The sequence below is a fragment of the Phascolarctos cinereus genome, unplaced genomic scaffold, assembly GCF_003287225.1.
Source record: "Phascolarctos cinereus isolate Bilbo 61053 unplaced genomic scaffold, phaCin_HiC Scaffold_3;HRSCAF=262, whole genome shotgun sequence".
Taxonomy (NCBI): Eukaryota; Metazoa; Chordata; class Mammalia; order Diprotodontia; family Phascolarctidae; genus Phascolarctos; species Phascolarctos cinereus.
Window position 1 is genome coordinate 143,605,558 of NW_027555736.1, and position 22,261 is coordinate 143,627,818.

A 22,261-nucleotide genomic window follows, 5' to 3' on the forward strand; every position below is an offset into this window, starting at 1 on the left:
AGGTAAGATTCTATGTACCTTTCAAGCACTAACCCCTGACAGCAATGCTTAAACAGCAATGACCTTAAAATATTTTCTGGAAGAGTTAGAGTTTGCCTTGATGTCCTGGGCAGGAACATTTGGCATCTGGCTAAAAACCAAGGATTTGTCCTCTCTTATAGGAAATATTACTATATAAAATTTTAAAGTATAAATGTATTTAGGTTCTTTTGTAAAAATTTTTATGAGAATTATCTACGCACACATCAAGGGCATACTTGATGAGGGTATTAGAATATAACAGGTAGGGTTTCATAAATTATGTTTCACGGTGCACCACATCTTTATTATCACAAAATTGACTGAAAAATGTGAATAGATACTTTCCTCTCCCTTTATGACTTTTGTTTTTCTTTCCTTTCTTTCTTTCTTTTTTTCTTTTTAGTGAGGCAATTGGGATTAAGTGACTTGCTCAGAATCACACAGCTAGGAAGTATTATGTGTCTGAGGCCACATTTGAACTTGGGTCCTCCTGACTCCAGGGCCGGTGCTCTATCTACTGCGCCACCTCGCTGCCCCCATTTATGACTTTTCACATGAGGGAATGGAGGCTAAGAAAGGTTCAGTGACTTGCCCAGAGTAAAAGCAAGTGATTAAGGAAGGATTTAATGAAGCTGTCTTCCTGACTCCAGATTTACTATGCTACCCTGATTTTATAAACATACCCACCAAATATTATCTTAAATTTTTTAAAGCATTCTTCCATTTTACTCCCAAAGCCTGACATCAAAGAATGAATGGAAAATCTGTTTCTCATATCAGATTCAAAGGGAGTTCCTAAAAATGATGACCATTCAATCAGATTCCCAAGGGGGTAAGGTCCAGTCTTCTCTCTTCTAATCAACCATTCGCCAGTCCACAAATATTTATTAAGCATCTAGAATATACATAACACTGCTAAGAGCTATGATGAAATACCACCCTCTCTCCTCCACAAATGACATACTTCTTACTCAAGGAACTTACAACTTAGATAGAAATATAAGACAAACTCACACAAAGAAAATACTATAAAATAGTATATGATTAGTGCCAAGTAAGCGGTACATCGATTCTGAGAGAGAAGAAAAGATAGATCATATGGAGAACAGGAGATCAGGAAAGGCTTTACAGAAATGGGAATTAAAACGAGCCTTAAAGAATGGGCTTAGTTAAACCAAGACATACGGGAAAGGGTTGGGGAAGAGTATAAGCTCAAGTCCAGAGGCTCAAAAGGGCAAGGTAGATTATGTTAGAAAAAACAAACAAAAATGCACAGAACAGTTCAATTGTAATGTTTACACAGGCCTCCTCAAAGTTGGAGGATAAAAATGGCATATGCCTAAATTGCCAGGTCCTCCAATTTTCTCATCCAACAGAATGTGACTTGAGGAGATACAGTTTCTATTTGGTCTTAGGTATTTCCATGTACTTGCCACTTAGTGGATAATTAATAAATGCTTATGAAGGCCTCTAGGTGTCCCCACAGTGCACAGAGCAATGGGCTTCGAGTCAGGAAGACCTGAGTTCAAATAAGTCCTCAGACACTTACTAGGCATGTGACCCTGGGCAAGTCTCTTAACTTCTGCCTGGCTCAGTTTCCTCATCTGTAAAATGGGGACAATAAAAGCACCTATCTCTCAAGTTCATGATGAGGATCAAATCAGATAACCTTATAAAGCGTTTAGCACAGTGTCCGGCACATAGTAAGTGTCTATAAATGTTACGTGACAATGATGATGATGACGACGACGATGGTGGTGGTGGTGGTGGTGGTGAATTCATTACCAAGACAAATAAAAGGATGGCAACAGTGGCTGTTGTTGAAAGGGCTAAGCCTTTACAGCCATCATTAATATTGTCCTAATATTCCATAGGATGTACTTTCCCCTAACATCCTGCGGTGAAAGTAGAAGTGAGGAAACTAAGTAAAGTGGGGATTGTGAAGTGTAATTCACTGGACAGGTTGCTTAGTCTCACAATGAAAAATCAAAGTTTGTTAACTACTGACACTAAGGCAAAGAGGTTAGGATAGGAGCAACCAAGAAGCTTCAGTTAATCTGAGAAGGTAAGTTTTCAGTTGTACTCCTCTTCCCAAGCCCCTACTAAACAGAAAAAGAATAAGAATAAAAAGTAAAGTGATCAGAGTGTCCCCTAAGAGATGATCACATTTTATAAAACAACCATTCTTATTTCAAAAGTGTATAATTTTCCTGAACTGTACACCATTTTGTGGCTACACTACTTTAAAATCTCATAAAATTCACCTTTCTACTGATGATTCTCAGATCTACTTAACCAGCCCTAACTTTTCTCTGGATTTTCAGTCTCACATACATCACCAACTGTCTACTGGACATCCCCCTTCTGGTTTTCTTTTCCACCTTCACGTCTCAGTTAAACTCTTACCTTCTTCAGAAAGCCTTTCCTGGTCTCCCTTAATGTTTAATGTCTCCCTAACTCTACCTCTCTAACACCTCTCTAACACTACCTCTAAAGTACTCCAAATGTATCTGGTATGTTCACACTTGTTTGGATGTTATCTCTTCTATTCATTAGAATGTGAGCTCCTTCAGTGCAGACACTATTTTTGCCCTTTTTTGTGTATCAGCACAATGTGGCACATAGTATTAATAAATGTTTGGTGAATAACTAATGGCTTGTAGCCTTTCCACCAGAGGGTGAATTACAGCATTAAAACTAAAAAAGCTGCTTCTTGAGCCACACTGGAGTCTAGACGATCATTAAGTGCCACTGTCCTGAACACTGCATGCTATAAGTAAATTTTATTCTGGAAGAAATTAATTACAAAGATAGAACATTAGATTTTCTCCCTATTTAAAAAGATTGACTATTTTAATAAATTTCACATGAACATAACATAGTTATCAATAACAAATGCAAGCAGTTTAATGGACCAAAAAAAAAATCACTGAGAAGATGGTATTTCCCCAAGCACTCAAAGCTTTTAGTATCTGTTTCACAAAATCCACAAGCTTTTTCAATCTGACTTCCTGGCCGTGGGTCTTTATTATTGTTAATGGAAAGGAAACTGCATTACTTAGTAGCTTTTGTAGTTTTACTTCTAAACTTGGCCCTTTCTAAGCAATAGTCTTAGATGTGATACACCCCAAAAATTCTACAAGATGAAGCCTTCTGTTTCATTAAGTCACCTTCAGTGAATTCATTTACCATCAGCTACATCAAATACAGGATGATTTTACAGAACCAGTAGTTTTCAGATCCTCATTCACAAAGAGGCTTACTAAGCTAAGTCAGACCTCTTTTCCAAAGGTATTTTTGCTCTTCTATGAAATCTTTTACAGAGCAAAAGTCACTATGATCAGAGTTTTCCATAACAAGCCTGACTCACACTCAATTGGCTGCTCCTCTTGGGCAATCTTCATGTCCTACATCCACCAAACATCCTCTTTCTCATTCTATCCCTTCCACTTTCAGCTTTCCACCTTCAAGAAAAGTGAGCAAATTAAACTTATCATTACTAGAAAGGATATGTCAATCAATTACTTGATGACTCCACTATCCCTCTTGGTGACTTCTGTCTAGTGACTAGTGTTTTATGTGGGTTGCCTTTACCTAGAAGGATATAAGCGTCTTGAGTACAGCGATTATTCTGCTTTTTGTATTTGGGTCTCCAGCACTTAGCATGGGGCCTAGCACAGAGCAAAAACTTAACAAATGATGTTTCATTTATTTATTCATTCAAATGCTCAGTAGCAAGTGCCCATTTGAAAAAAAAATTAGATATAGAACAATCTTTTATAACAGGATTACATGTAGCACATTCTGATTGGTTACCATATCTACCTGATAGTTATTTGATGGGTTAGTCTATATTTTCCTACCCAATCAAAATGGCATGGTTTTTAGGGAGGCAAGATAATATATTAAGTGGAAAGGGCCAGACTGGCCTTAGTCTGAAGATCACACTTGAACCTGAGCTCTGCTACTCAGAACTGACTAATCATAAGCTCTCCTGTTTCCTCATCTTTAAAAGGAAGATGACTCACACCACCTACTTTCAGAGGGCTGCTATCGAGAGTGAACTTTGTAAATAGTAAAAGGTTACACAAACATGGATAATTATTATGTGGGATGCATGATTTTGTAGATAAGGGTTAGTGACTTCCATATGCTAATTATAATGACACTTTTTATTAACCCATCATTAAATGGTACAATAGATTGAAGGCTGGACTTAGAATCAGGAAAACCTAGTCAAATCCTATCTCAGACACTTAGTGTGCAACTCTGGGCAAGTCACTTATCCTTGAGAGAGTCTGAAAAGTCTGTTTCCTCAGTTGTAAAATAAGAATAATAGTACCTACCCTCAAAGTGTTATCTGCCTCAAATAATATAAAATATATAAAATATTTTGCAATCCTTAAAGTACTTTCACAAGTGTTACCTATTATTAATAATAGAAAAACACGCTACAATACTAAAAAAAATTTTTAAACCTCCTTCTTAATAAAAATAGTTTCAGGAAAACATCAGCAGACAGTATTAGAATGTGCAAGGCTCCAACATAGTGCTGACTCCTTGACTTAATTTTTAAAAAATTTTATTGATGCTTTTGCTGTTATGATACACTTATTTCCAAATATATCTCTCCATTCTGCCCTATTCAGCAAGCTGTCCCTTGAAACAAACATTTAAACAGAGAAAAAAACTCCAGTTCAGCAAAACCACCAGCACATTGACTGTGTTTGACAGTAAATGTAATATTCTACATCTATTGTCCATATTATCCGCAATAAAGAGTTCATTTTCTCAAGAGGGGAGAAAAGGGCAAGATAGGTAGCTCCTTGATTTTAAACACACTCTTTAATATCTATATCTCTTAATACAGACCAATTATAGAATCAAATACATGAAAGAAAACTTAGAGCCCAATCTTCTGCTTTTTACAAATGAGGAAACTAAGGCCCACAGAGGTTGTGATTTAAGTCACACGGCAACTTCTTTACTGGCAAAGTGAATAATCCCTTAGGTTTTTACTTGCTCAAGGTCACTTTCAACTATACACTATAGAAAAATGCACTGTAAACCTGAAAATTTTGTTCTTCTCTATGACAATTTTCAAATGGTAAACACCAAAATGGTTTCCAAAATGTAATTCATAAGGCCTCTTCAAGGTACAATCTCTAAGGCTGATCTCCTATATTACTGTTAATAATATCATCGTACCTAAACTGCTATTTCTGCCATAAATTGATAATTTACTTAGGATAGTTAGTAAAAACTAAATGTCAATTCACTTTCCACTTCATCAAGAACAATGCATTTATGGTGACAGTTGTTTTGCTATTGTTTTTTCTTATAGGTATTTGTTGTTCAAGATGATCAGCATGGTCTATGAAATCAGAAAGTTTAATAATCAGTGAAATAGAGGACCATGACTTATAAAACAGTATTCTACGCATGTAAGTCCTGTCACTCTTTGGAGAAAAATCACAATGAACTGACTAATCAAATTCACTTTTAGGAACACTTAGCAGCTTTGTATAATTTTCCAATGGGGGCAGCTAAGTGGTGCAATGGATAGAGCAATGGCCCTGAAGTGAGGATGACCTGAGTTCAAATCTGGCCTTAGACCAAACACTTAACACTTACTAGCTGTGTGACCCTAGGCAAGTTGCTTAACCCCAATTGCCTAAAAAAAAAAAACATTAAAAAAAAAGTAAACAGTATAATTTTCCAATGAGAAGTACTAAGCCAGTATAGATAAAATTAGGCCATTTTTTGTTCACAGAGCATTTAAACTAGTCCTATGTTAAAATTCTTGTGATATGTTTCTTTCTGATGCTAGCTGATAGTCCCCTTTTTTGATGATACCTCTCTTCTATAAGCAGCACTCCAGAGGGTATTGGTTCTCCCACTCCAAAATAGAAACTTTCATGCCCTCAGCACAGCTTTTGTCAATTGCGCATCAGAAAATAAACAATCTGATTAGTCTAATTCTTTGCATTTCAAAAGAGGAAACTTGGTTAAATCATCTTTAATTAAAAGAATTTTAGATAGAGTGACCTTTTTTTATAGACGAAGGGGGTCAATATGTCTACTGGTTGACTGAGTTACATTAGAATACTCAAATTTCCAAGCCTAAGGTGGCTAAGAACATTCACTTGTTTTACTTCCTTATTCTAAGGTAGAGAAGGGAAGACATTTCTTTAAAAAAGCAAAACAAAACCCACAACTTATCAAAGCAGTGTTTCTGGCCAAGAGATTCAGTTTTCCAAGAGACAATGATCATTGTCTTCATCATCGTTATCATCATCAAAAAGCAAACACTTAAAATGTGCCAGGGATAAGTCAAGCACTAGGGATTCAAAGAAAGGAAAAATACAATTCTAATCCTCAAAAGAACTCATAATGGAGGAGAAAACAAGCAAATCAACTATGTATACACAAGATATATACTGCACATAAACTGGAAATGCATTGGAGGTGGAGGAATGGAGATGTGATACACAGTGGACCAAGAAAGGACTAGGAAAGACCCAGAAGATGGGATTTGAGCCTAGTGTTGAAGGAAGCCAGGAAAGTCAGAAGGTGATAAGAAGGGAGAACATTTCAGGCATTACAATCATAACATCAGATCCTATTACTTGTAGGGTTCATAAAGTGTTTGTTTTCTTCATAATGTCCCTAACAAGGTAGGAAGTACAAGAATTCATATCCCCATAAACTTTTAGAAAAAGGAGAAAAATAAAATCCTCAAATAATCCTCCTAATTCAGATAACATACAGAATTATAATTAGTAATCACATTATGCTTTAATGCTTGAAAAGTACTTTATATATGTTGACATATTTGATCCTCACAACAATCCTGCAAGGTTGGTGCTACTTATTATCCCTATTGTATAGATGATGATACTGAGGCTGAGAGAAAGCTTGAGAGACCTGCTCAGTCTTTTGGTAGTGGCAAAGAATTGGAAATTGAAAGGATGTCCATCAACTGGGGAAAGGTTGAACAAATTGTGTTACACAATTGTAATGAAATAATGATGTTTTCAGAAGAATCTGTAAAGACTTACGTGAACTGATGCAAAGTGAAGTGAACATAACCAGGAGAACAATGACTCAGCTATTTTCAGCAATACAATAATATAAGACAATTTTGAAGAACTTATGATGAAAAATACGATTCACCTTGCCACTGAACCCAGAAGGCTCCAGAGGAGAAAGTTAGGCTGATTACTTGACACAGCCCTCTCTGGCTTATTTAAATCCAATTCACTTGCATGTCGTGGCATCACCTCCCTGATGTCATATCTTCTTCAAGAACGAAGGACAAACAACAACCTCTGTGAATAGTAATAGGAGTTGCCCCTTTGGACGCTCAATTGAAACTGGCCAGTTGGCCAACATAGCTCTCTTGTTTCCTTCCTTCCCTCCCTTCTTTCTTACTTTCCCTTCCCTCAATCCACATAAGGTAGCATTCCCTTTCCCACAGGTGCTCTGCTCAAAGGAATGTAAATTTCAATCTCTGAAACCTTTTGTTTCCCCTTAAGGACCATGCCTTAAAGCCAAATCACCCCCAAACCCCCACTAATTGGCCAACAATAGGTCCCAGGCCAAGCCCCACTTGGTCACTGTTTGGGCCTTGATTGGCTCATAGTGAATGTAAATAGCAATTATTTCTGTAGTGGCCAGAGACCCAGAGAGTCTTTCCCCTCCCAGATTGATTTTTTTTTTTAGACTACACCAAGAGGCCATTATCTGCCTCATTTCTTACCTAGCCTTAATCACTGAATGGCCTAAGTCAAACTGAGACCTGTTAAAGACCTTGGCTTAAAAAGACCAAGGTCTCCTACTACATTCAGGGCCATCTCCAATCATCTGGATCTACATCTTGCCACTGGACCCAGACTCTCTCCAAAGGAGAAGGTGAGGCTAGCAAAAAGCCCTCCTTCACTTCAATTCAATTCATTTGCATGTCATGGCATCATCCCCTGATATCATGGTACTCTTCAAGAATGAAGGACAAACAACAACTAACCACCTCTAGAGAAAGAATTGATGGAGTCTCAATACAGACCAAAGCACACTATTTTTCTTTTTTTTTTCATAATTTTTTTTTGGGGGGGTCTCATTTTCTTTCACAACATGACTAATATGGAAGTATGTTTTGCACGATTGCACGCGTATAACTTATAACAAATTACTTGCTGTCGTAAGGAGCAGGTAGGAGAAGGAGGGAATTTGGAACTCAAAGTTTTAAAAAACAAATGTTAAAAACTGTTTTTACATGTAATTGGGAAAAAATAAAATATCAAGACAGAAAAGGGAGGAAGAAGGGAGAAGGGGGGAGAGAGGGAGAGGAGAAGGAGAGAGGGAGAGAGAGAGAGAGAGAAAGAGGGAGAGAGAGAGAGAGAGAGAGAGAGAGAGAGAGAGAGAGGAGAGAGCGAGCGCGAGCGTGAGAAAGTGCGCTCATGTGAACTAGCACTGTCCTGGATTATGAAGGTGGTGTAGGAGACACTATTTAAATTCGGGTCTCCTTTACTTCAACAACAGCATTTTATGCACTGAATCACCTGCCTTCTGCCTCTGTAGTTAAGACATAAGTACTCATTCTCAGATGACTATGCACAAATGTGCAGAGTATAGGTAACAAGTAAACAAAGGAGCCTAATACAAAGCAATTTTGCCTACAGCGACAGCCCTGAGGTTTATGATGACTCACTACTAAAATATTGGAAAAATACAGCTTCTTATTTTTAAATTTTTCTATCTAGACCTGGAAGGAAATTCCTTCTACCCATGCATATCTGTCATTGTCCTGCAATTTACAGTCTTATAAAGTTCCTTGGGGAACTGACAGATGAGGTAGCTTGCAACAGGTCACAAAGCTAGCATGAATGAGATGCAGCATTTAAAAATGGCTTCCTAACTCCAGGGATTGGCCCATAAATCCATTTTACCATGATACTTCTTTATATTTTCTTTTAAATAAAGAGTAAGTCAGATAAAAGGGATGGAGTAATACTGAAGAAAGAAGAAATGCACATGTGAGTAAATCCTGAGAGGAAGCATGGTAGATGTTTGGGTGAGGATCAGTGAAGTGATAAAGAGAAATCACAGCGGTGTCAGTGTAATAAAGACCACTCAATAGAAGAAAGAAAAAGTTTAAGTATCAGGAACAGATTACAAACCTGACAAAGCAGTATAATAAAGAGATGTTTGCTGTTTATGCTAAGATCAGGCAACTGACAAATTCTTTATATTCATGAAAATTTTAACGTTCAAAAAGGAAATACTGGGAGAAAATTTTTATTTTGGACCCAATTCTGATCCACTATGAGAAATCACAGAATCTGAAAGGTGGAGGGGACTTTAAGGTCCATCCATCTAGCCCAATCGAAATGTAAAAGGAATACCCATTAAAACCTATGTGACAAACTGTTGTACAATTTTTGCTTCTATGAATGGGGACCCATAATGTCTCTAAGGTGCTCACTCCACTTAGACAGCACTAACTCTTAGGATTGTTTTTATGACATCAAGACTACATTGCCTCATTATGACTTCCATCTATTGCTCTGGTTTTGCCCTCTAAGACCAAACGGAACAAATCTACTCCTTCCTTGAGCCTTCTCTTATACAGGCTAAACGTATCAGACAAGAAGTGGTATAAACCAGTACTCAGGACCCTTTTCCATCCTGGCTGCTCTCTTCTGAGCACTCTCAAATTATTACTGTCCATAAACAAGTGTGCCCAGAACTGAACATAATAGTCAAGTCTGAAGAGGGCATTGTACAGTGGGACTGTCACTTCCCTACTACTGAAAGCTCAAAGAAATCCAACATCACACTCACATTTTTAATGACACATCACACTGCTAACATAATGAGCTTGTAAGTACAAAAAGCTTCAGATTTGGAATAGGTGTGCAACCTAGGTGTCATCCCCAACTCCCCACCATCTCTCACTTCACATATCTAATGTTGCCAAGGCCTAGTGATTTCACTTTTGCAACATGTCTCCAATGCATCTCCTCTCCCCTGATACTGTTACTCCTCTGGGGCAGGCCCTCATCATCTTAATCCCTGGACTATTGCAACAGCCAGCTGGTGAGTCTACTTGTCTCAAATCTCTCCTCACTCCATTCAGTCACCAAATCTTCCTAAAGCACAGGTCTGATCACATCACCCCCCTACTCCAAAAAACTCCCCATTGCTTCCAGGATCAAATACAAAATCTTCTGTTTGACTTTCAAAGCCCTTCAGAAATTAGCACCACAGCCTCCTCCTTTCCAGTCTTACACCTTACTTCTTTGACCCAATGACACTGGCCTTCTTGCTGTTCCATGAATAAAATACACCACCTTTAGGCTCTAGGCATATTCATTGGCTATCCTCCATGCCTAGAATGCTCTCCTTCTCACCTCTGCCTCCTGGCTTCCTTCAGGTCCTAATTAAAATCCTACCTTTTACAAGAAGCCTTTCTCTTGAGTCTAGTGCTTTCCCTCTGTTAATTATTTATCCTGTATATAGCTTGTCTGTAAATGTTTATTTGTTTAACAATTCCCCCATCAGACTGTGAGCTCCTTAAGGTCAGGGACTATACTGAATCCCCAACACTTGGCACAGTACTTGGCACATAGTAAGCATTTAATAATGCTTACTGACTGAAAACAGCAGATGATGCCTCCATCTACTTGTACCCAAGTACAAGACTTTACATTTACCTCTAAAAATTTCATTTTACTGGATTTAGCCCATTGATTTAGACTGTTAAAATCTTTTTTGTATTCTAAATCTGAATTCTTTTGGTCTAAGTATGAATGAACACTCACAGAAACTAGTTTCTGAGGCACAAAAGACAGGAACCTTAAGAAAAAGAACCACACTAGGTAACAGCTGGTGATAGGTAAGGAGGGTTAATCTTTTGTTTGGGAAAAGTCAATATAATTAAGTTACTTCAGCCTGAAATTTGAGAACAGGTGGTCCAAGAGGAATGGACTGCTTTAAAAGTGTGAATATGATAACACAAACATACATTATTAAAATGAGGAAAGAAACAAAGAACTGTCTGACAAGGCCTACATATTTACTTATATAATTAATCAAAGAAACTGAGTTGGAAGAGACCTCCAAGACCTCCATACCTAACAAGATTCTCTTCCTCAATAATATACTCAGCAAGTAGTGGTACAGACTTTACTTGAAAGGATCCAGTGAAGTGGAAACACCAAAGTCCTAGTCTAATTGCCTCATGGGACTGTTAACATCCTGTGTTCCCAAAGCCTATGGATACTTGCAGAGCCCAAGCTCTGGCAGGTCCTATTTAGCTAGAAAGGCTTTCAATGGGCCTGGTGATAGATAATGAGTTTTCAGTATAAGGATGAGTTAAGAAAGGCTCATAACCAGAAGCTGGGTTTGCAAGTCATCATTTGTTTTTTTGTTTGTTTTTTAGTTTTCACAACAACTCAGGAAGGTTGTCTACCAAGGTATGAAGTAGTTGTGATATAAATGGGAGGACCCAAATTGATTACAATCACAAAAACCACAAACTGAATTAGTGAAATTTAAGTACATATTGTTATCATGAGAAACTTTGTGAACACCTTTCTGAAATAAGATAGGACTCTTGACCAGAAGGAACTTTGCAATCAACATTTATTACTAAGTATCTACTATGAACTAGAGACTCTGCTAAGTGCTGGGGAATATAAAGAGAAAAATGAAATAGTCCCTGATCTCATGAAATTTACATTCCACTGGGGGAGATGAAATGTACACATAAGTAGATACGGAAAAAAAATAAATAGAAGGAAGTAAAGAGATAAAGGCACTTACAGTTGGAAGGTGGTCTGGAAAAGCTTAATGTGCTTTAGCAATTAGGAATTCTAAAAGGCAGAAGTTATCAGTAAATGCATTCTAAGCAAAGGCATAGAGATGAGAGATGGAATGGTCTGTGTGAAGAACAGTAAGAATGTCAGGTTAGGGGTACAGTAGAATGTGAGAAGAGGAATAATTATGGAAAAGTACAATGAGGAGAAATCCATGGAAAGGCAGGATGTGAAAAACTTTAAATGCAAGGAGTTTATGCCTCTGAGACTATCCCCAATTTGTCCTGTATATATTTTGTTTTTACATAGTTATTTGCAAGTTTCCACCTCCATTAGGCTGTTTGCTTCTTGAGACAAGGGGCTGTTTTTGTTTTGGAATATGGGGTGGTTTTTTTGGAAGGGGGGTTTTGTTCTATGTACCCCCAGCACTTAGCACAGTGCTTAGAACATAGTAGGCACTTAATAAATGCAAATGACTGACTGATTTTATATTTGATCCTAGGGCTAAAAGTGAGCCACTGGAGTTAACAGAGTAGAGGAACAATATGGTCAGACTTAAACTTTAGACAAATGACTTTTGTAGCTATTTGAAGCTATATAGATTAGAGTGGGAAGAAAGAGAACCAATGAGGAGGCAACTAAAACAGTCCAGAAATTTTTGTCATCGTGGGTGTGGCCTCTTGAGGAGTCCAAGTTTTACAGAACAAATCTTTTCATAAAGGGGATTTTTTCTATGAAGTCTGGATTTAGTCAAAGGGATTTGAGGACCTAGAGGGCCTTGAGGCTGCAGGTTCCTCACCCCTGGTCCAGACAAATGGTGCCATCTCTGTGAGTAATGAGGACAGTATGAGAGAAATGTCCAAAAGACAGGCAAGACTTAGGAAATGTGGGAATAGGTGGGATCCAGAAGACTGAGGAGGTAAGAGTAATGCTGAGTTTATCAACTTGGGAGACCAGAAGTATATAGTGAAACCTTTGACAGAAAGGGGGTGGTTGAGTTTGGAGAGAAAAATGATAAAATATCTAAGGGACAGTATGAAATATCCAAAAGGCCAATGGAAATGCGGGATTGAAACATATATGAGTGTGAGACTGGGGGTGGATATATAAATCAGGGAGTCATTTGAAGACAGATGATCATTAAACCTATGGGAACTAATGAAGTCACCAAGAGAAAGTGTCAAGACAGCTCAGGGAACAACCCTGGAGCACACATTTAGTCAGGAAGGAGGCACAGTATGACTAAGGAGCACAAAAGACCACTAAGGAGGGGTCAGACAGAAAGATGAACAAGAAGAAGAGCAGTGTAATGAAAAGTAAAGAAAGAAAGAATCCAGGAAGAGAAGGTGGTCAATAATGCAGCACTCTTTTTAAATCATGAAAATTCTCTGTTATCTCCAAATAGCCATCCAGTCTCTCTGTTTAAGCATTTCCAGAGATGTGGAACTCCCTACAGCCTAGGAAATGACCTTATCACTACAATGGAGGAATACAAAACAGAAGACAACAATCACTACTCTCATGGATCTCATACTGTTGCTAAAAGGTTTCTAACATCAAACATTTTTTAAGTCAAGAGTCAGGCAGAAAAATTTACTGGGGGGTGAGGGTGGGGGGAGGGGGAGGGAGAGCCGTGTGTGGAAAGAACCATTTTCCTTCCCTAGGCAGCTATTAAAATAGCATAGAGACATTGATTCTTACCCTTGCCTCCCTATCTGATCTTCCATTTTGTGGCCTACTCTAATTGTTACTTTTACTTTTAATTCACTGCAATCATAACTTTCCTAGTGCTCAGGCTAAAATAGACCCTCATCAGTTACTCTAAGTCACTTCGGAAAGTCTGGAAAATCTATGGTTAAATGCTAGCTACCAAACCAAATTATCAATGAACAAGTCTGCAAGTGTCACATCTGCTAACTTTTATAGAACTGTCCCCAAATCACACTGTCATGTGACTTTCATTATGAGTCACTCAATTTGAGGAACAGAATCTTTTCTCTTGTTCTCTGATGGATTATACTACTGACAATAACAAATAATACTTCTTCAACATGCTGCAGCTACTTAACCTCAACACAAATAACTACCTAAGTTTGAATGAAAAAGAATGTTTAAACTTCACAAGCCATACATATCTTACAATGGGAGACCACTATTGTTTTAAAAGTAATTTAAACACACTTAAGGGTGGGAATTTGATTAACTTATATGTTCTGTACAGTTCTTTAAAACTCCCAGAACTCTAAGATGGTTAAGTGTTGCTTTATATGCAAATACAAACATCATCATCATCACTGAAGCCTGGTGATGCAGCAGATAGAGCACTGGGTCTGCAGTCAGTTAAGACCCGAGGTCAAATTTGGCCTCAGACACTTATTGGTTGAGTGACTCTGGGCAGGTCACTTAGTTGCTGTTTGCCTCAGTTTCCTCACCTATTTGTGTGTGTGTGTGTGTGTGTGTGTGTGTGTGTATAAAATATTATATGATATTATACATATTATATATTGTATATATAATATATAAAATATATAAAACTTCTCAGAGTTGTTGTGAGGATAATAATCATAAATCACTTAGCACAGTGCTTGGCACATAGTATGCACTATATAAATGTTAGCTATTTTTAAAAATTATCAGTATCATAATAATAAATATGGGGGTACAGAAAGAGAGGAAAATGGAAACCCAAAAAGCCTTTCTTTGTTCCTCTGCTCAGTCCAACAGCTATATAGCTTTCAAGATATGACTCAAACACCACTTCTAGGAAGCTCTGCATAATTCACCTCAAAGTAGTTTTTCCTTCACCTTCACTCCTACAGTACTTTGTACCTTTCTTATGATAAGTATCTTGGGTTACATACAGAGTATCACTAATCTTTTTATACATGTCCTATACTCTTTCAGGGCAAGAAATCTTATTAATTTTATAATGTTCTATCACAGTGTCTTACACATTTGCATATAGTAAGAACCAAATAAACACTGCTTTAACTGAACTAAAATTTAACTGAATTTGATTCTTTACTCTTTTAATATTTTTGTTCAGTTCTTAGCAAGGAAACTGATATTGCAAAGATTGAGGGAAACTTTAGCAAATGTGCAAAAAGCATAATTTAGTAAAGATTATATAGAAGTGTCTCTTTTATAGTTTTAAGCAGCAAGATATTTCTTAGACAATTTTAAAAAGTGGAAGCCAATCTCTCAGGAAGGTAAATTACAACAGGGAAAGCCCAGTTATTTGGAAAGTATCTGCTTTATCACTTCATAATACCCTGATTTTCCATGAACCATATTAATAGGAAAAGTATCACCAGAATTTACAAGGCTTATACTTTCACTACATCTATTAGCATACTTATCTCATTTTTATCACATATCATTTTAGATTAAGTTTGATATATAGGTACCTTAATACATTAGTTTAACCTGGCTTGACAATGATGAGAAGGACAGAATAAGTATATAGAAAGGACATGTTTTACTCTTCCTCAATTTAGTCAGAGAAAGACATCTTACCTTAGAAGCTAGGAAGGAATGTCATAGGACAGGCTACCTTCCATTAGCTAATTCACTTCAGTTAGAAGCATCCTTTTGTGCTAATGGTTTTTTTGCACTTTTCATCACAGACTCCAAAGATGGAAGAAAACAAAGTAGTCGACTGTGTGGGCCTTAGTTTTCTACTTACAAATGAGCATACCATCTTTCCCTATTTCACTAAGATAGTCTGAATGTTAAAATTAAAGAGATAGGGGATTCAATATGGAACACTCAATCTAATCTCAGCCTTGGTTTGATGAATTTATTAGTTTTGCTGAATTGGCTTTCTTACCCTCTTTCTTTCTTAGTCTTTGTTATAAAGATTGGCTGTCTATTTAGGGAAGGGAAAAGGATATATTGGAGAGAAAGGTGATATATAAACAAAAGATAAATACAATTAACAATAAAGAAAAAAATTTCAGACAAACTTTTTTAGGAAGATATAAATACAAATATTAATATATCTTTTGAATAGATATCTCATTTTACAATGATCCAAGACAACTCTGAAAGACATGATGATAAATGCTATCCATCCATGGAAAAAGAACTGATGGAATCTGAATATGCAGAATACAGATCAAAACATAGTCTTTTAACTTTTTTTTTTAAATTTTGGTCTATGCTCTCTCTCTCTCTCTCTCTCTTTTTTTCTTGGTGAGGCAATTGGGGTTAAGTGACTTGCCCAGGTCACAAAGCTAGTAGGTGCCAAGTATCTGAGGCTGGATTTGAATTCAGGTCCTCCTGACTCCAAGGCTGGAGCTTTATCCACTGTACCACCTAGCTGCCCCCATGTTCTCTTTTACAGCATGACTAATACAGAAACGCTTTGCATGACTACACATGTATAACCTATATCAAATTGCTTGCCTTCTCAATGAGGGGGGTAGGAAGGGAAATAATTTGGAAGTAACTTTTAAAAACAAATGCTGAAAATTGTTTTTACATGTAATTGGAGAAAAATGAAATACCAAATTAAAATAATTTCTCATTTTTAAGGTCTATTCATTTTGACAAGAGGAAAAAAACCATGGATGGTTGTTTTTGAGGGAAAGACATACATTTTCTTAGTTTTTAAGACTCATTAGTGTCATTAAAATCCTAAATAGCAAGTTTTTGACAACCCTATGTCAATGGTGGGTTTAAAATTTTTCAGAAATCGTAAAACATAAATATTCTCAAGGGTTCTGAATTTACTATGGAAATACTACATTGGTGTCTGAAGTATTCTACACACTGATCATTTTACATGCCAGCCTATGAAATAATAAGGGCTTCTCTAAATATTTATCTGTAACCAACTGTGTTTAAAGACTCCAAGGACAAGCTCAATTGACTGCCAGAGTTGACTGGTACTATAGGATGTGGGCCCAAACACTGGCAGTAAGGTTACTTATTATCATGATCGATTTTAGGAAAACTCTACTTACTGATTTTTTTAGAATGCTGAATTGATTTAGACAATTGAAGGGTTATTATTACGCAGTCAGGTAACTAGAAATTCCTTTTCCTGACAAACTCATTAAAACATGAATAGAAAAAAGTACTTTGACTAGTGAGTCAAGAAACATTTATCAAATGCTTATTATGTGGCAGGCACTGGGATAAGTCTTGGCAAAAAAAAAAAAAGTAAAAACACAGTCCCTGCACTGACATTCTCAGTGAAAGAATGAGAGAAACAACAAGCAAGAGATATACAGAGATGTACAAGACATATACAGAGTATAAATAGAAGATAAGCTCAGAGGGAAGGCACTGGAAGGAAAGGGGAGAGGTCTCCTACAGAATGGTCTTCTATATAAGGTGGAATTTGAAGTGAGTCTTTAAGGTAACCAGGTTAAATATGAGTACAAAGAGCATTTTAGGCATAGAGGACAGCTACTGAAGAGAGTCAGGAAAGGAATATTGTATATGAGGAACAGAAAGAAGGCAAGTGTTGCTGAATCATAAAGCATGTGCAGGGGAATAAAATGTAAAAAGACTGGAAAGGTAGGAAGAGGTCAGTTTGTGAAGGGTTTTAAACACCAAACAGATTTTATATTTGATCCCAGAGGTAACAGGTATCAACTGGAGTTTACTGAATAAAAGGTAGCATGGTCAGATCAGTGCTTTAGGAAGATCGCTTTGGCAGGTGAGTGGACGACAGACAGACTGGTTAACAAGGAGGTGACTTATATAGCAGTATAGGCATTAGGAGATGAAGACCTGTACCACAGTGGTGGCAGTGTTACAGGAGAGAAAAGAGCATAGAAGAAAGATTTTGGAAAGGAAAATCAATAGGACAGGGCAACAGATCGGAAGGTGATTGAAGTGTGGAGTGAACTCAGAAGAACTGAGGATGACACTGAATTTGTGAGCTTAGGTCACTCAGATGATAATTTAGATATATTTCAAGGCACAACGGAGCAACAGATCCTCATGAAATACAGGACTCATGATAAATTCAGCACCAAACCCCAAAAGCAAGAATAAACTACTGATGAATGACATCTTAATGACTGTTAAAGAGGATCAACATGGGAAGCTAGGCACAGTGAATAGAGCACTGGCTCTGGAGTCAGGAAGACCTGAGTTCAAAACTGGCCTCAAACACTTACTACCTGTGTGACCCTGCGCAACCCTGATTGACAACCCTCTCCCTTTTCTCCCTTCCCCCCCAAAAAAGGAGTATCAACTTTCTCTTCTCTGGTACCACCTATTCTAAATAGGTAGGGACTTTTCTTGCTTCCTAAAGCTTTAATTTTTCTGGGTTATAAACCTCATTTCTCACTCTCCAATTTGGATTGAATATTTTTGGATGATTTCATAAATTAGCATTAAGAATATTTAATGAGGGAACAGAAGATCAGGATTTGATCCTATGTAACTCACTAACACTTTAGGTAAATCACTTTTTCTTTCTATCTTGTGAGGTTATTGAAAAAATTACAATGAGAAAAATACATGTCAAGGCCCTTGAGAAATTAACATGTCTAGTACAAATGTAGAGTATAATTATTATCATCATCCTCATTAGCAAGCAAGTTTGAGGGAGTGGGAGAGTCCTTTCCCAACCTAAGTTTCTATTCTTCAATACCTGAACCTAACTTATCCAACATTGTTAACATATCATTACTACTTTTTAAAAATCCCTTTATTGTATTTACTTTCTTATGGTACTCTCACATAGAAGTCCAAGGGTCTGAAATTTATCACCAACATAATTACTGCTTTCACTTCATCCCCTAGTCTGGCAGGGAAAGAACTAGGAATACTTACTTCAGGTTGTGTACAGACTGCAAATTGTAGGGTTTGATTACCTAGCCAAAAAAACACTGGGGCTTCTCCTACAAAATCTCATAAACAGGAATATGTACTACTATTCACAGTGGGAACACAAGAATGAGTTACCCAGTGATTGTCAACAAATCATTACAAGACACAACCTCAATTTAGTTTTTTACAAGGATAATTAGAATAATGTTTCAAAAATAGCCTATCTTCGAGAAATAGTTTCAAGATACCCTCCAATTCTATAAGACACACTGATGTTCTCTGAGGTAAAGAGTTGCAGAAATCTCAAATAACACTAGTATTATTAATGTTAATGTAAGGTTTGCCCATATAAACATCTTTATGGGTTTGGGCTCTTAGCCAAGGAGTAAGAAGAACAGCATGTCCTTGAATACTCTGGTCTTCTATGTTTTAAATGATTCAAACTCTGAGCATCAATCACTTCCTGCTGGAATTATTCTTCAATACCAATAGAACTGAAAATTACTTTCATTTCCAAATCCTTCATAATATATTTAGTTCTCTTACCTGTGGCTATATTCTTGATACCAATTTCACAATTTTTCTATCCTTGAATTTTATAACCTTATATGCTCATAGGCAATAATCACACACATATCTCAAAGTGACTTTCTTCGCACAAAATGTCTCTGAGAACAGCCTTGACAACTACTTCTAACTATATACTCTGTTCCAAACTGTCAGAAAAAAGAATAAAGGAAGCAATTTGCTAATTGATCTCTTAATTTCTTAATTCTGATAATTAAACAAGGGTTTGCAAATAAAGTCTCTAAAATGTTTTTACTGTGCCAAAGATTCTATACACTAAGTGCCTAAAATGAAAATGATGATAGTATGGGCCTATAAGTATATTAACTAGAAGCTAAGGAGCAGAAAGTACTACTTATTACTTCCTGCTTCTCAGTTTGGAGGTCATATATCTATCAACCTGGGAGAAAAAAAAACACTATGATTATAAATTGAAACCCATGGGTCAATTATTTTATGCCTTTATTTCCCTTCCTCTCCATTTGGATCCTGTATTTATACCTAAACTATAGTTTTTCCAGTGTAAAGTCCGTATCAGTTGCACTCTAACAGCATCATATACCCCTGTTATATCCAGTGTTGTATGCTTCTCACTATGCTAATAGAAGGAGTAAAATAGTTACATGATTCCCTATCCTAGAGTCTAACACGTGGCTGGTAAAGAGCACTGACAAATATTATAACAAATAAATGAGACAGAAAATAGTGAGTTTTTACCAGGTCAAAAGAACTGTAATATTTCTAAGGAGAGTTTCACTCTCATTGTCTATGTGACAGATCAAGGTAAGGATTACCAAAACATCATCATTCATAGGCTATGAAACATTAAAGGATCACAGCTACTACAAGGAATGTTTTCATGGATGTTTCTGTCACAGTCAATTTAACTCATGTACCACTGTGATGTTAGAACAGTAAATGTTTTATAAATGAATATTCACAAAATTAGTTGCTAAAGCAACTCAATGGTTGCTGAGAAATCAAGCAGTGAGAAATTATACATCTAACCCACAATCTCATCAGTTCTTACAGAAGTTTTAGCAAACTTTGCTAATCCCAACACCTATACTTCAACAGAGCGAAAAAGTCTTTCATTGTCTGATAAACATTAAAATTCTAGGTTGCCAGTTCACCACTGGTGAGAACAAAAAGTTCATTCCTAGGAACTCAACATTTCCTAGTGTTACCAATGATCTCTACCTGAGTGCTATTTCCCTGATGATTTCTGCAGGAAAGGACCCTTATCAGCTCTTCTTATGATATCCCTGGAGCTGCCCAAGAAAAGAAAGCAATGCTTCCCCACTCTCACTCCCTTCATACTCTTGCCAATCTTCTCTCTACCACACTTCTCAGCTCTTAAAGGTTTCCTGGAATAAATCTTAGTATATCTAACCTCCACTATCTCTAACAATATCAAGGTTAATTCTAAAAGCCCAAAAGGAAAAAGGACATTTGAATCTAACAAGGGCTATCTCTCAGTTTCCTCAGTTGATCCTTGGTGCCCAAATATGCAAAGCATATTTGCCTTTCTCCTCCAAATTATCTAAAGAGACCTAAGTGTTAGGTTATATGTTCAATAATCTAACCACAAACTAAATAAGTGCAATGACTATTATTCAGCCTCCACTCTTAAGTTAATTTTCAATGAAGAAGATTAAACATTTTCTTGGTTAGGAATTCTACCCCTGGAATTTTGGCTCAACTCCTATATTAAAACTTCAAGAGATTTTTTTTTAAATCTCCAAAGATTATGCTCATGAATTGACAAAAAACATATCCAATTGTGGCAAGGGGGAAAGAAGGGGAGAGATGTAGAATATGGAATCAGTGTGGTTCCAACTGGTGGTAGCTCTTATACCATATGTCCCAGCTAATACTAAGAAAAACAGTAAAATGAAAATAAAACAGTAGCCTCTCACTTAACTGTAAATAACTTAGACTACACCAAAACTTATTAAGGTTATTGGTTATTAATTACAAGCCCCTGAAATAAACCATTTCTTACCTAATCTGAGCTCTCCAAAGTTCCCACACCCTATCTTCTTGCCAACCCTGAAGTTGGGTCCCACCATAAGAACCCCAGATGATGAAGTGGAACTAGATGGTCGAGAAGGATGTCCGCTCCTTTGTGCCATGGGTTTACTTGTACGTTGTCTTTCATCTTTTTCCCTATTAGTATGGTCCATGATCGTACAATGTAGTCTTTCTGCCAGGTGAATGGCAACAATGTGTACTTCTCTCTTTAAAACAGAAATATATCCAAATGAATCAATGAATCAAGCTTGGACCATAGTCAGAGAAGTGGAAGAAGGTCTTTTGGCATCATATTCATTCTCCTAATGCACATTCAGATGATAAAAATCCATTGATTAGTTCCTGAAGGACAAGCTGTCTGAAGGACTTATAAGCAAAGGAAGATATTTTGAAACCTAGAAGAAAGAGGAAACACAATTAAAAAATGAATCTCAAAAACATAAAAAAAATTAATTGATTAGAATGAATAATAACTCAAAATGTACAAAATAAATGGCATCCTCAAGCGGACTTCAGTTTGATACTTTCCAACATCTGTTATCTGTGCTGATAATTTATCTGGTATTTCATTTATAAATTCAGTACAGTACTCAGTATAGTAATCCACTAAGAGGCACAAAAGACTTTAAAATAAAACTATTCCTTTTTATAAATATATTCCTTCTAAGAAAAAAAGCTTAGGTCTGTAAATCAAGGTGGAAGAAACTAAGAGAAGCCAAATCAAACTGGAGTTTCCCATTTTAGAGTGTTAACTTGTCAACGACGAAGTCACATTTCTATTTAGTCAGAGCTGGTTCTACTCACACACTAAGTTACTATGTGAGGAAGAATAGTTCTTAAACTGACTAGCTGAAATCTTTGGAAATGGCAAATAAATTCAAGAATAAAAACAGAAAAACTAAAATTCTGGTCTGGTTTTTTCCTCATGAGCTGAATGTGTGGTAGAAAAATGATATCATCAGATTCCTATATACGAAACATCTATATGCTAAATTCCAAGGCGAAAATAAGACTGAAGAGGAAAAGGC

The 22,261-nt window shown here is 36.8% G+C and overlaps 1 protein-coding gene across 3 annotated transcripts in view; it reads right to left on the reverse strand.

Moving 5' to 3' along the window:
* CSNK1G1 (casein kinase 1 gamma 1) overlaps window positions 1-22,261 on the reverse strand; it is a 255,113-nt gene that overhangs the window by 120,470 nt on the left and 112,382 nt on the right. For all 3 annotated transcript variants that reach the window (XM_020983772.2, XM_020983766.2, XM_020983783.2), the window contains exon 2: window positions 21,205-21,628. In XM_020983772.2, coding sequence (XP_020839431.1) covers window positions 21,205-21,385 — 181 coding nt within the window. In that variant the 5' untranslated portion in view covers window positions 21,386-21,628. The remainder of the gene's footprint in view (window positions 1-21,204; window positions 21,629-22,261) is intronic.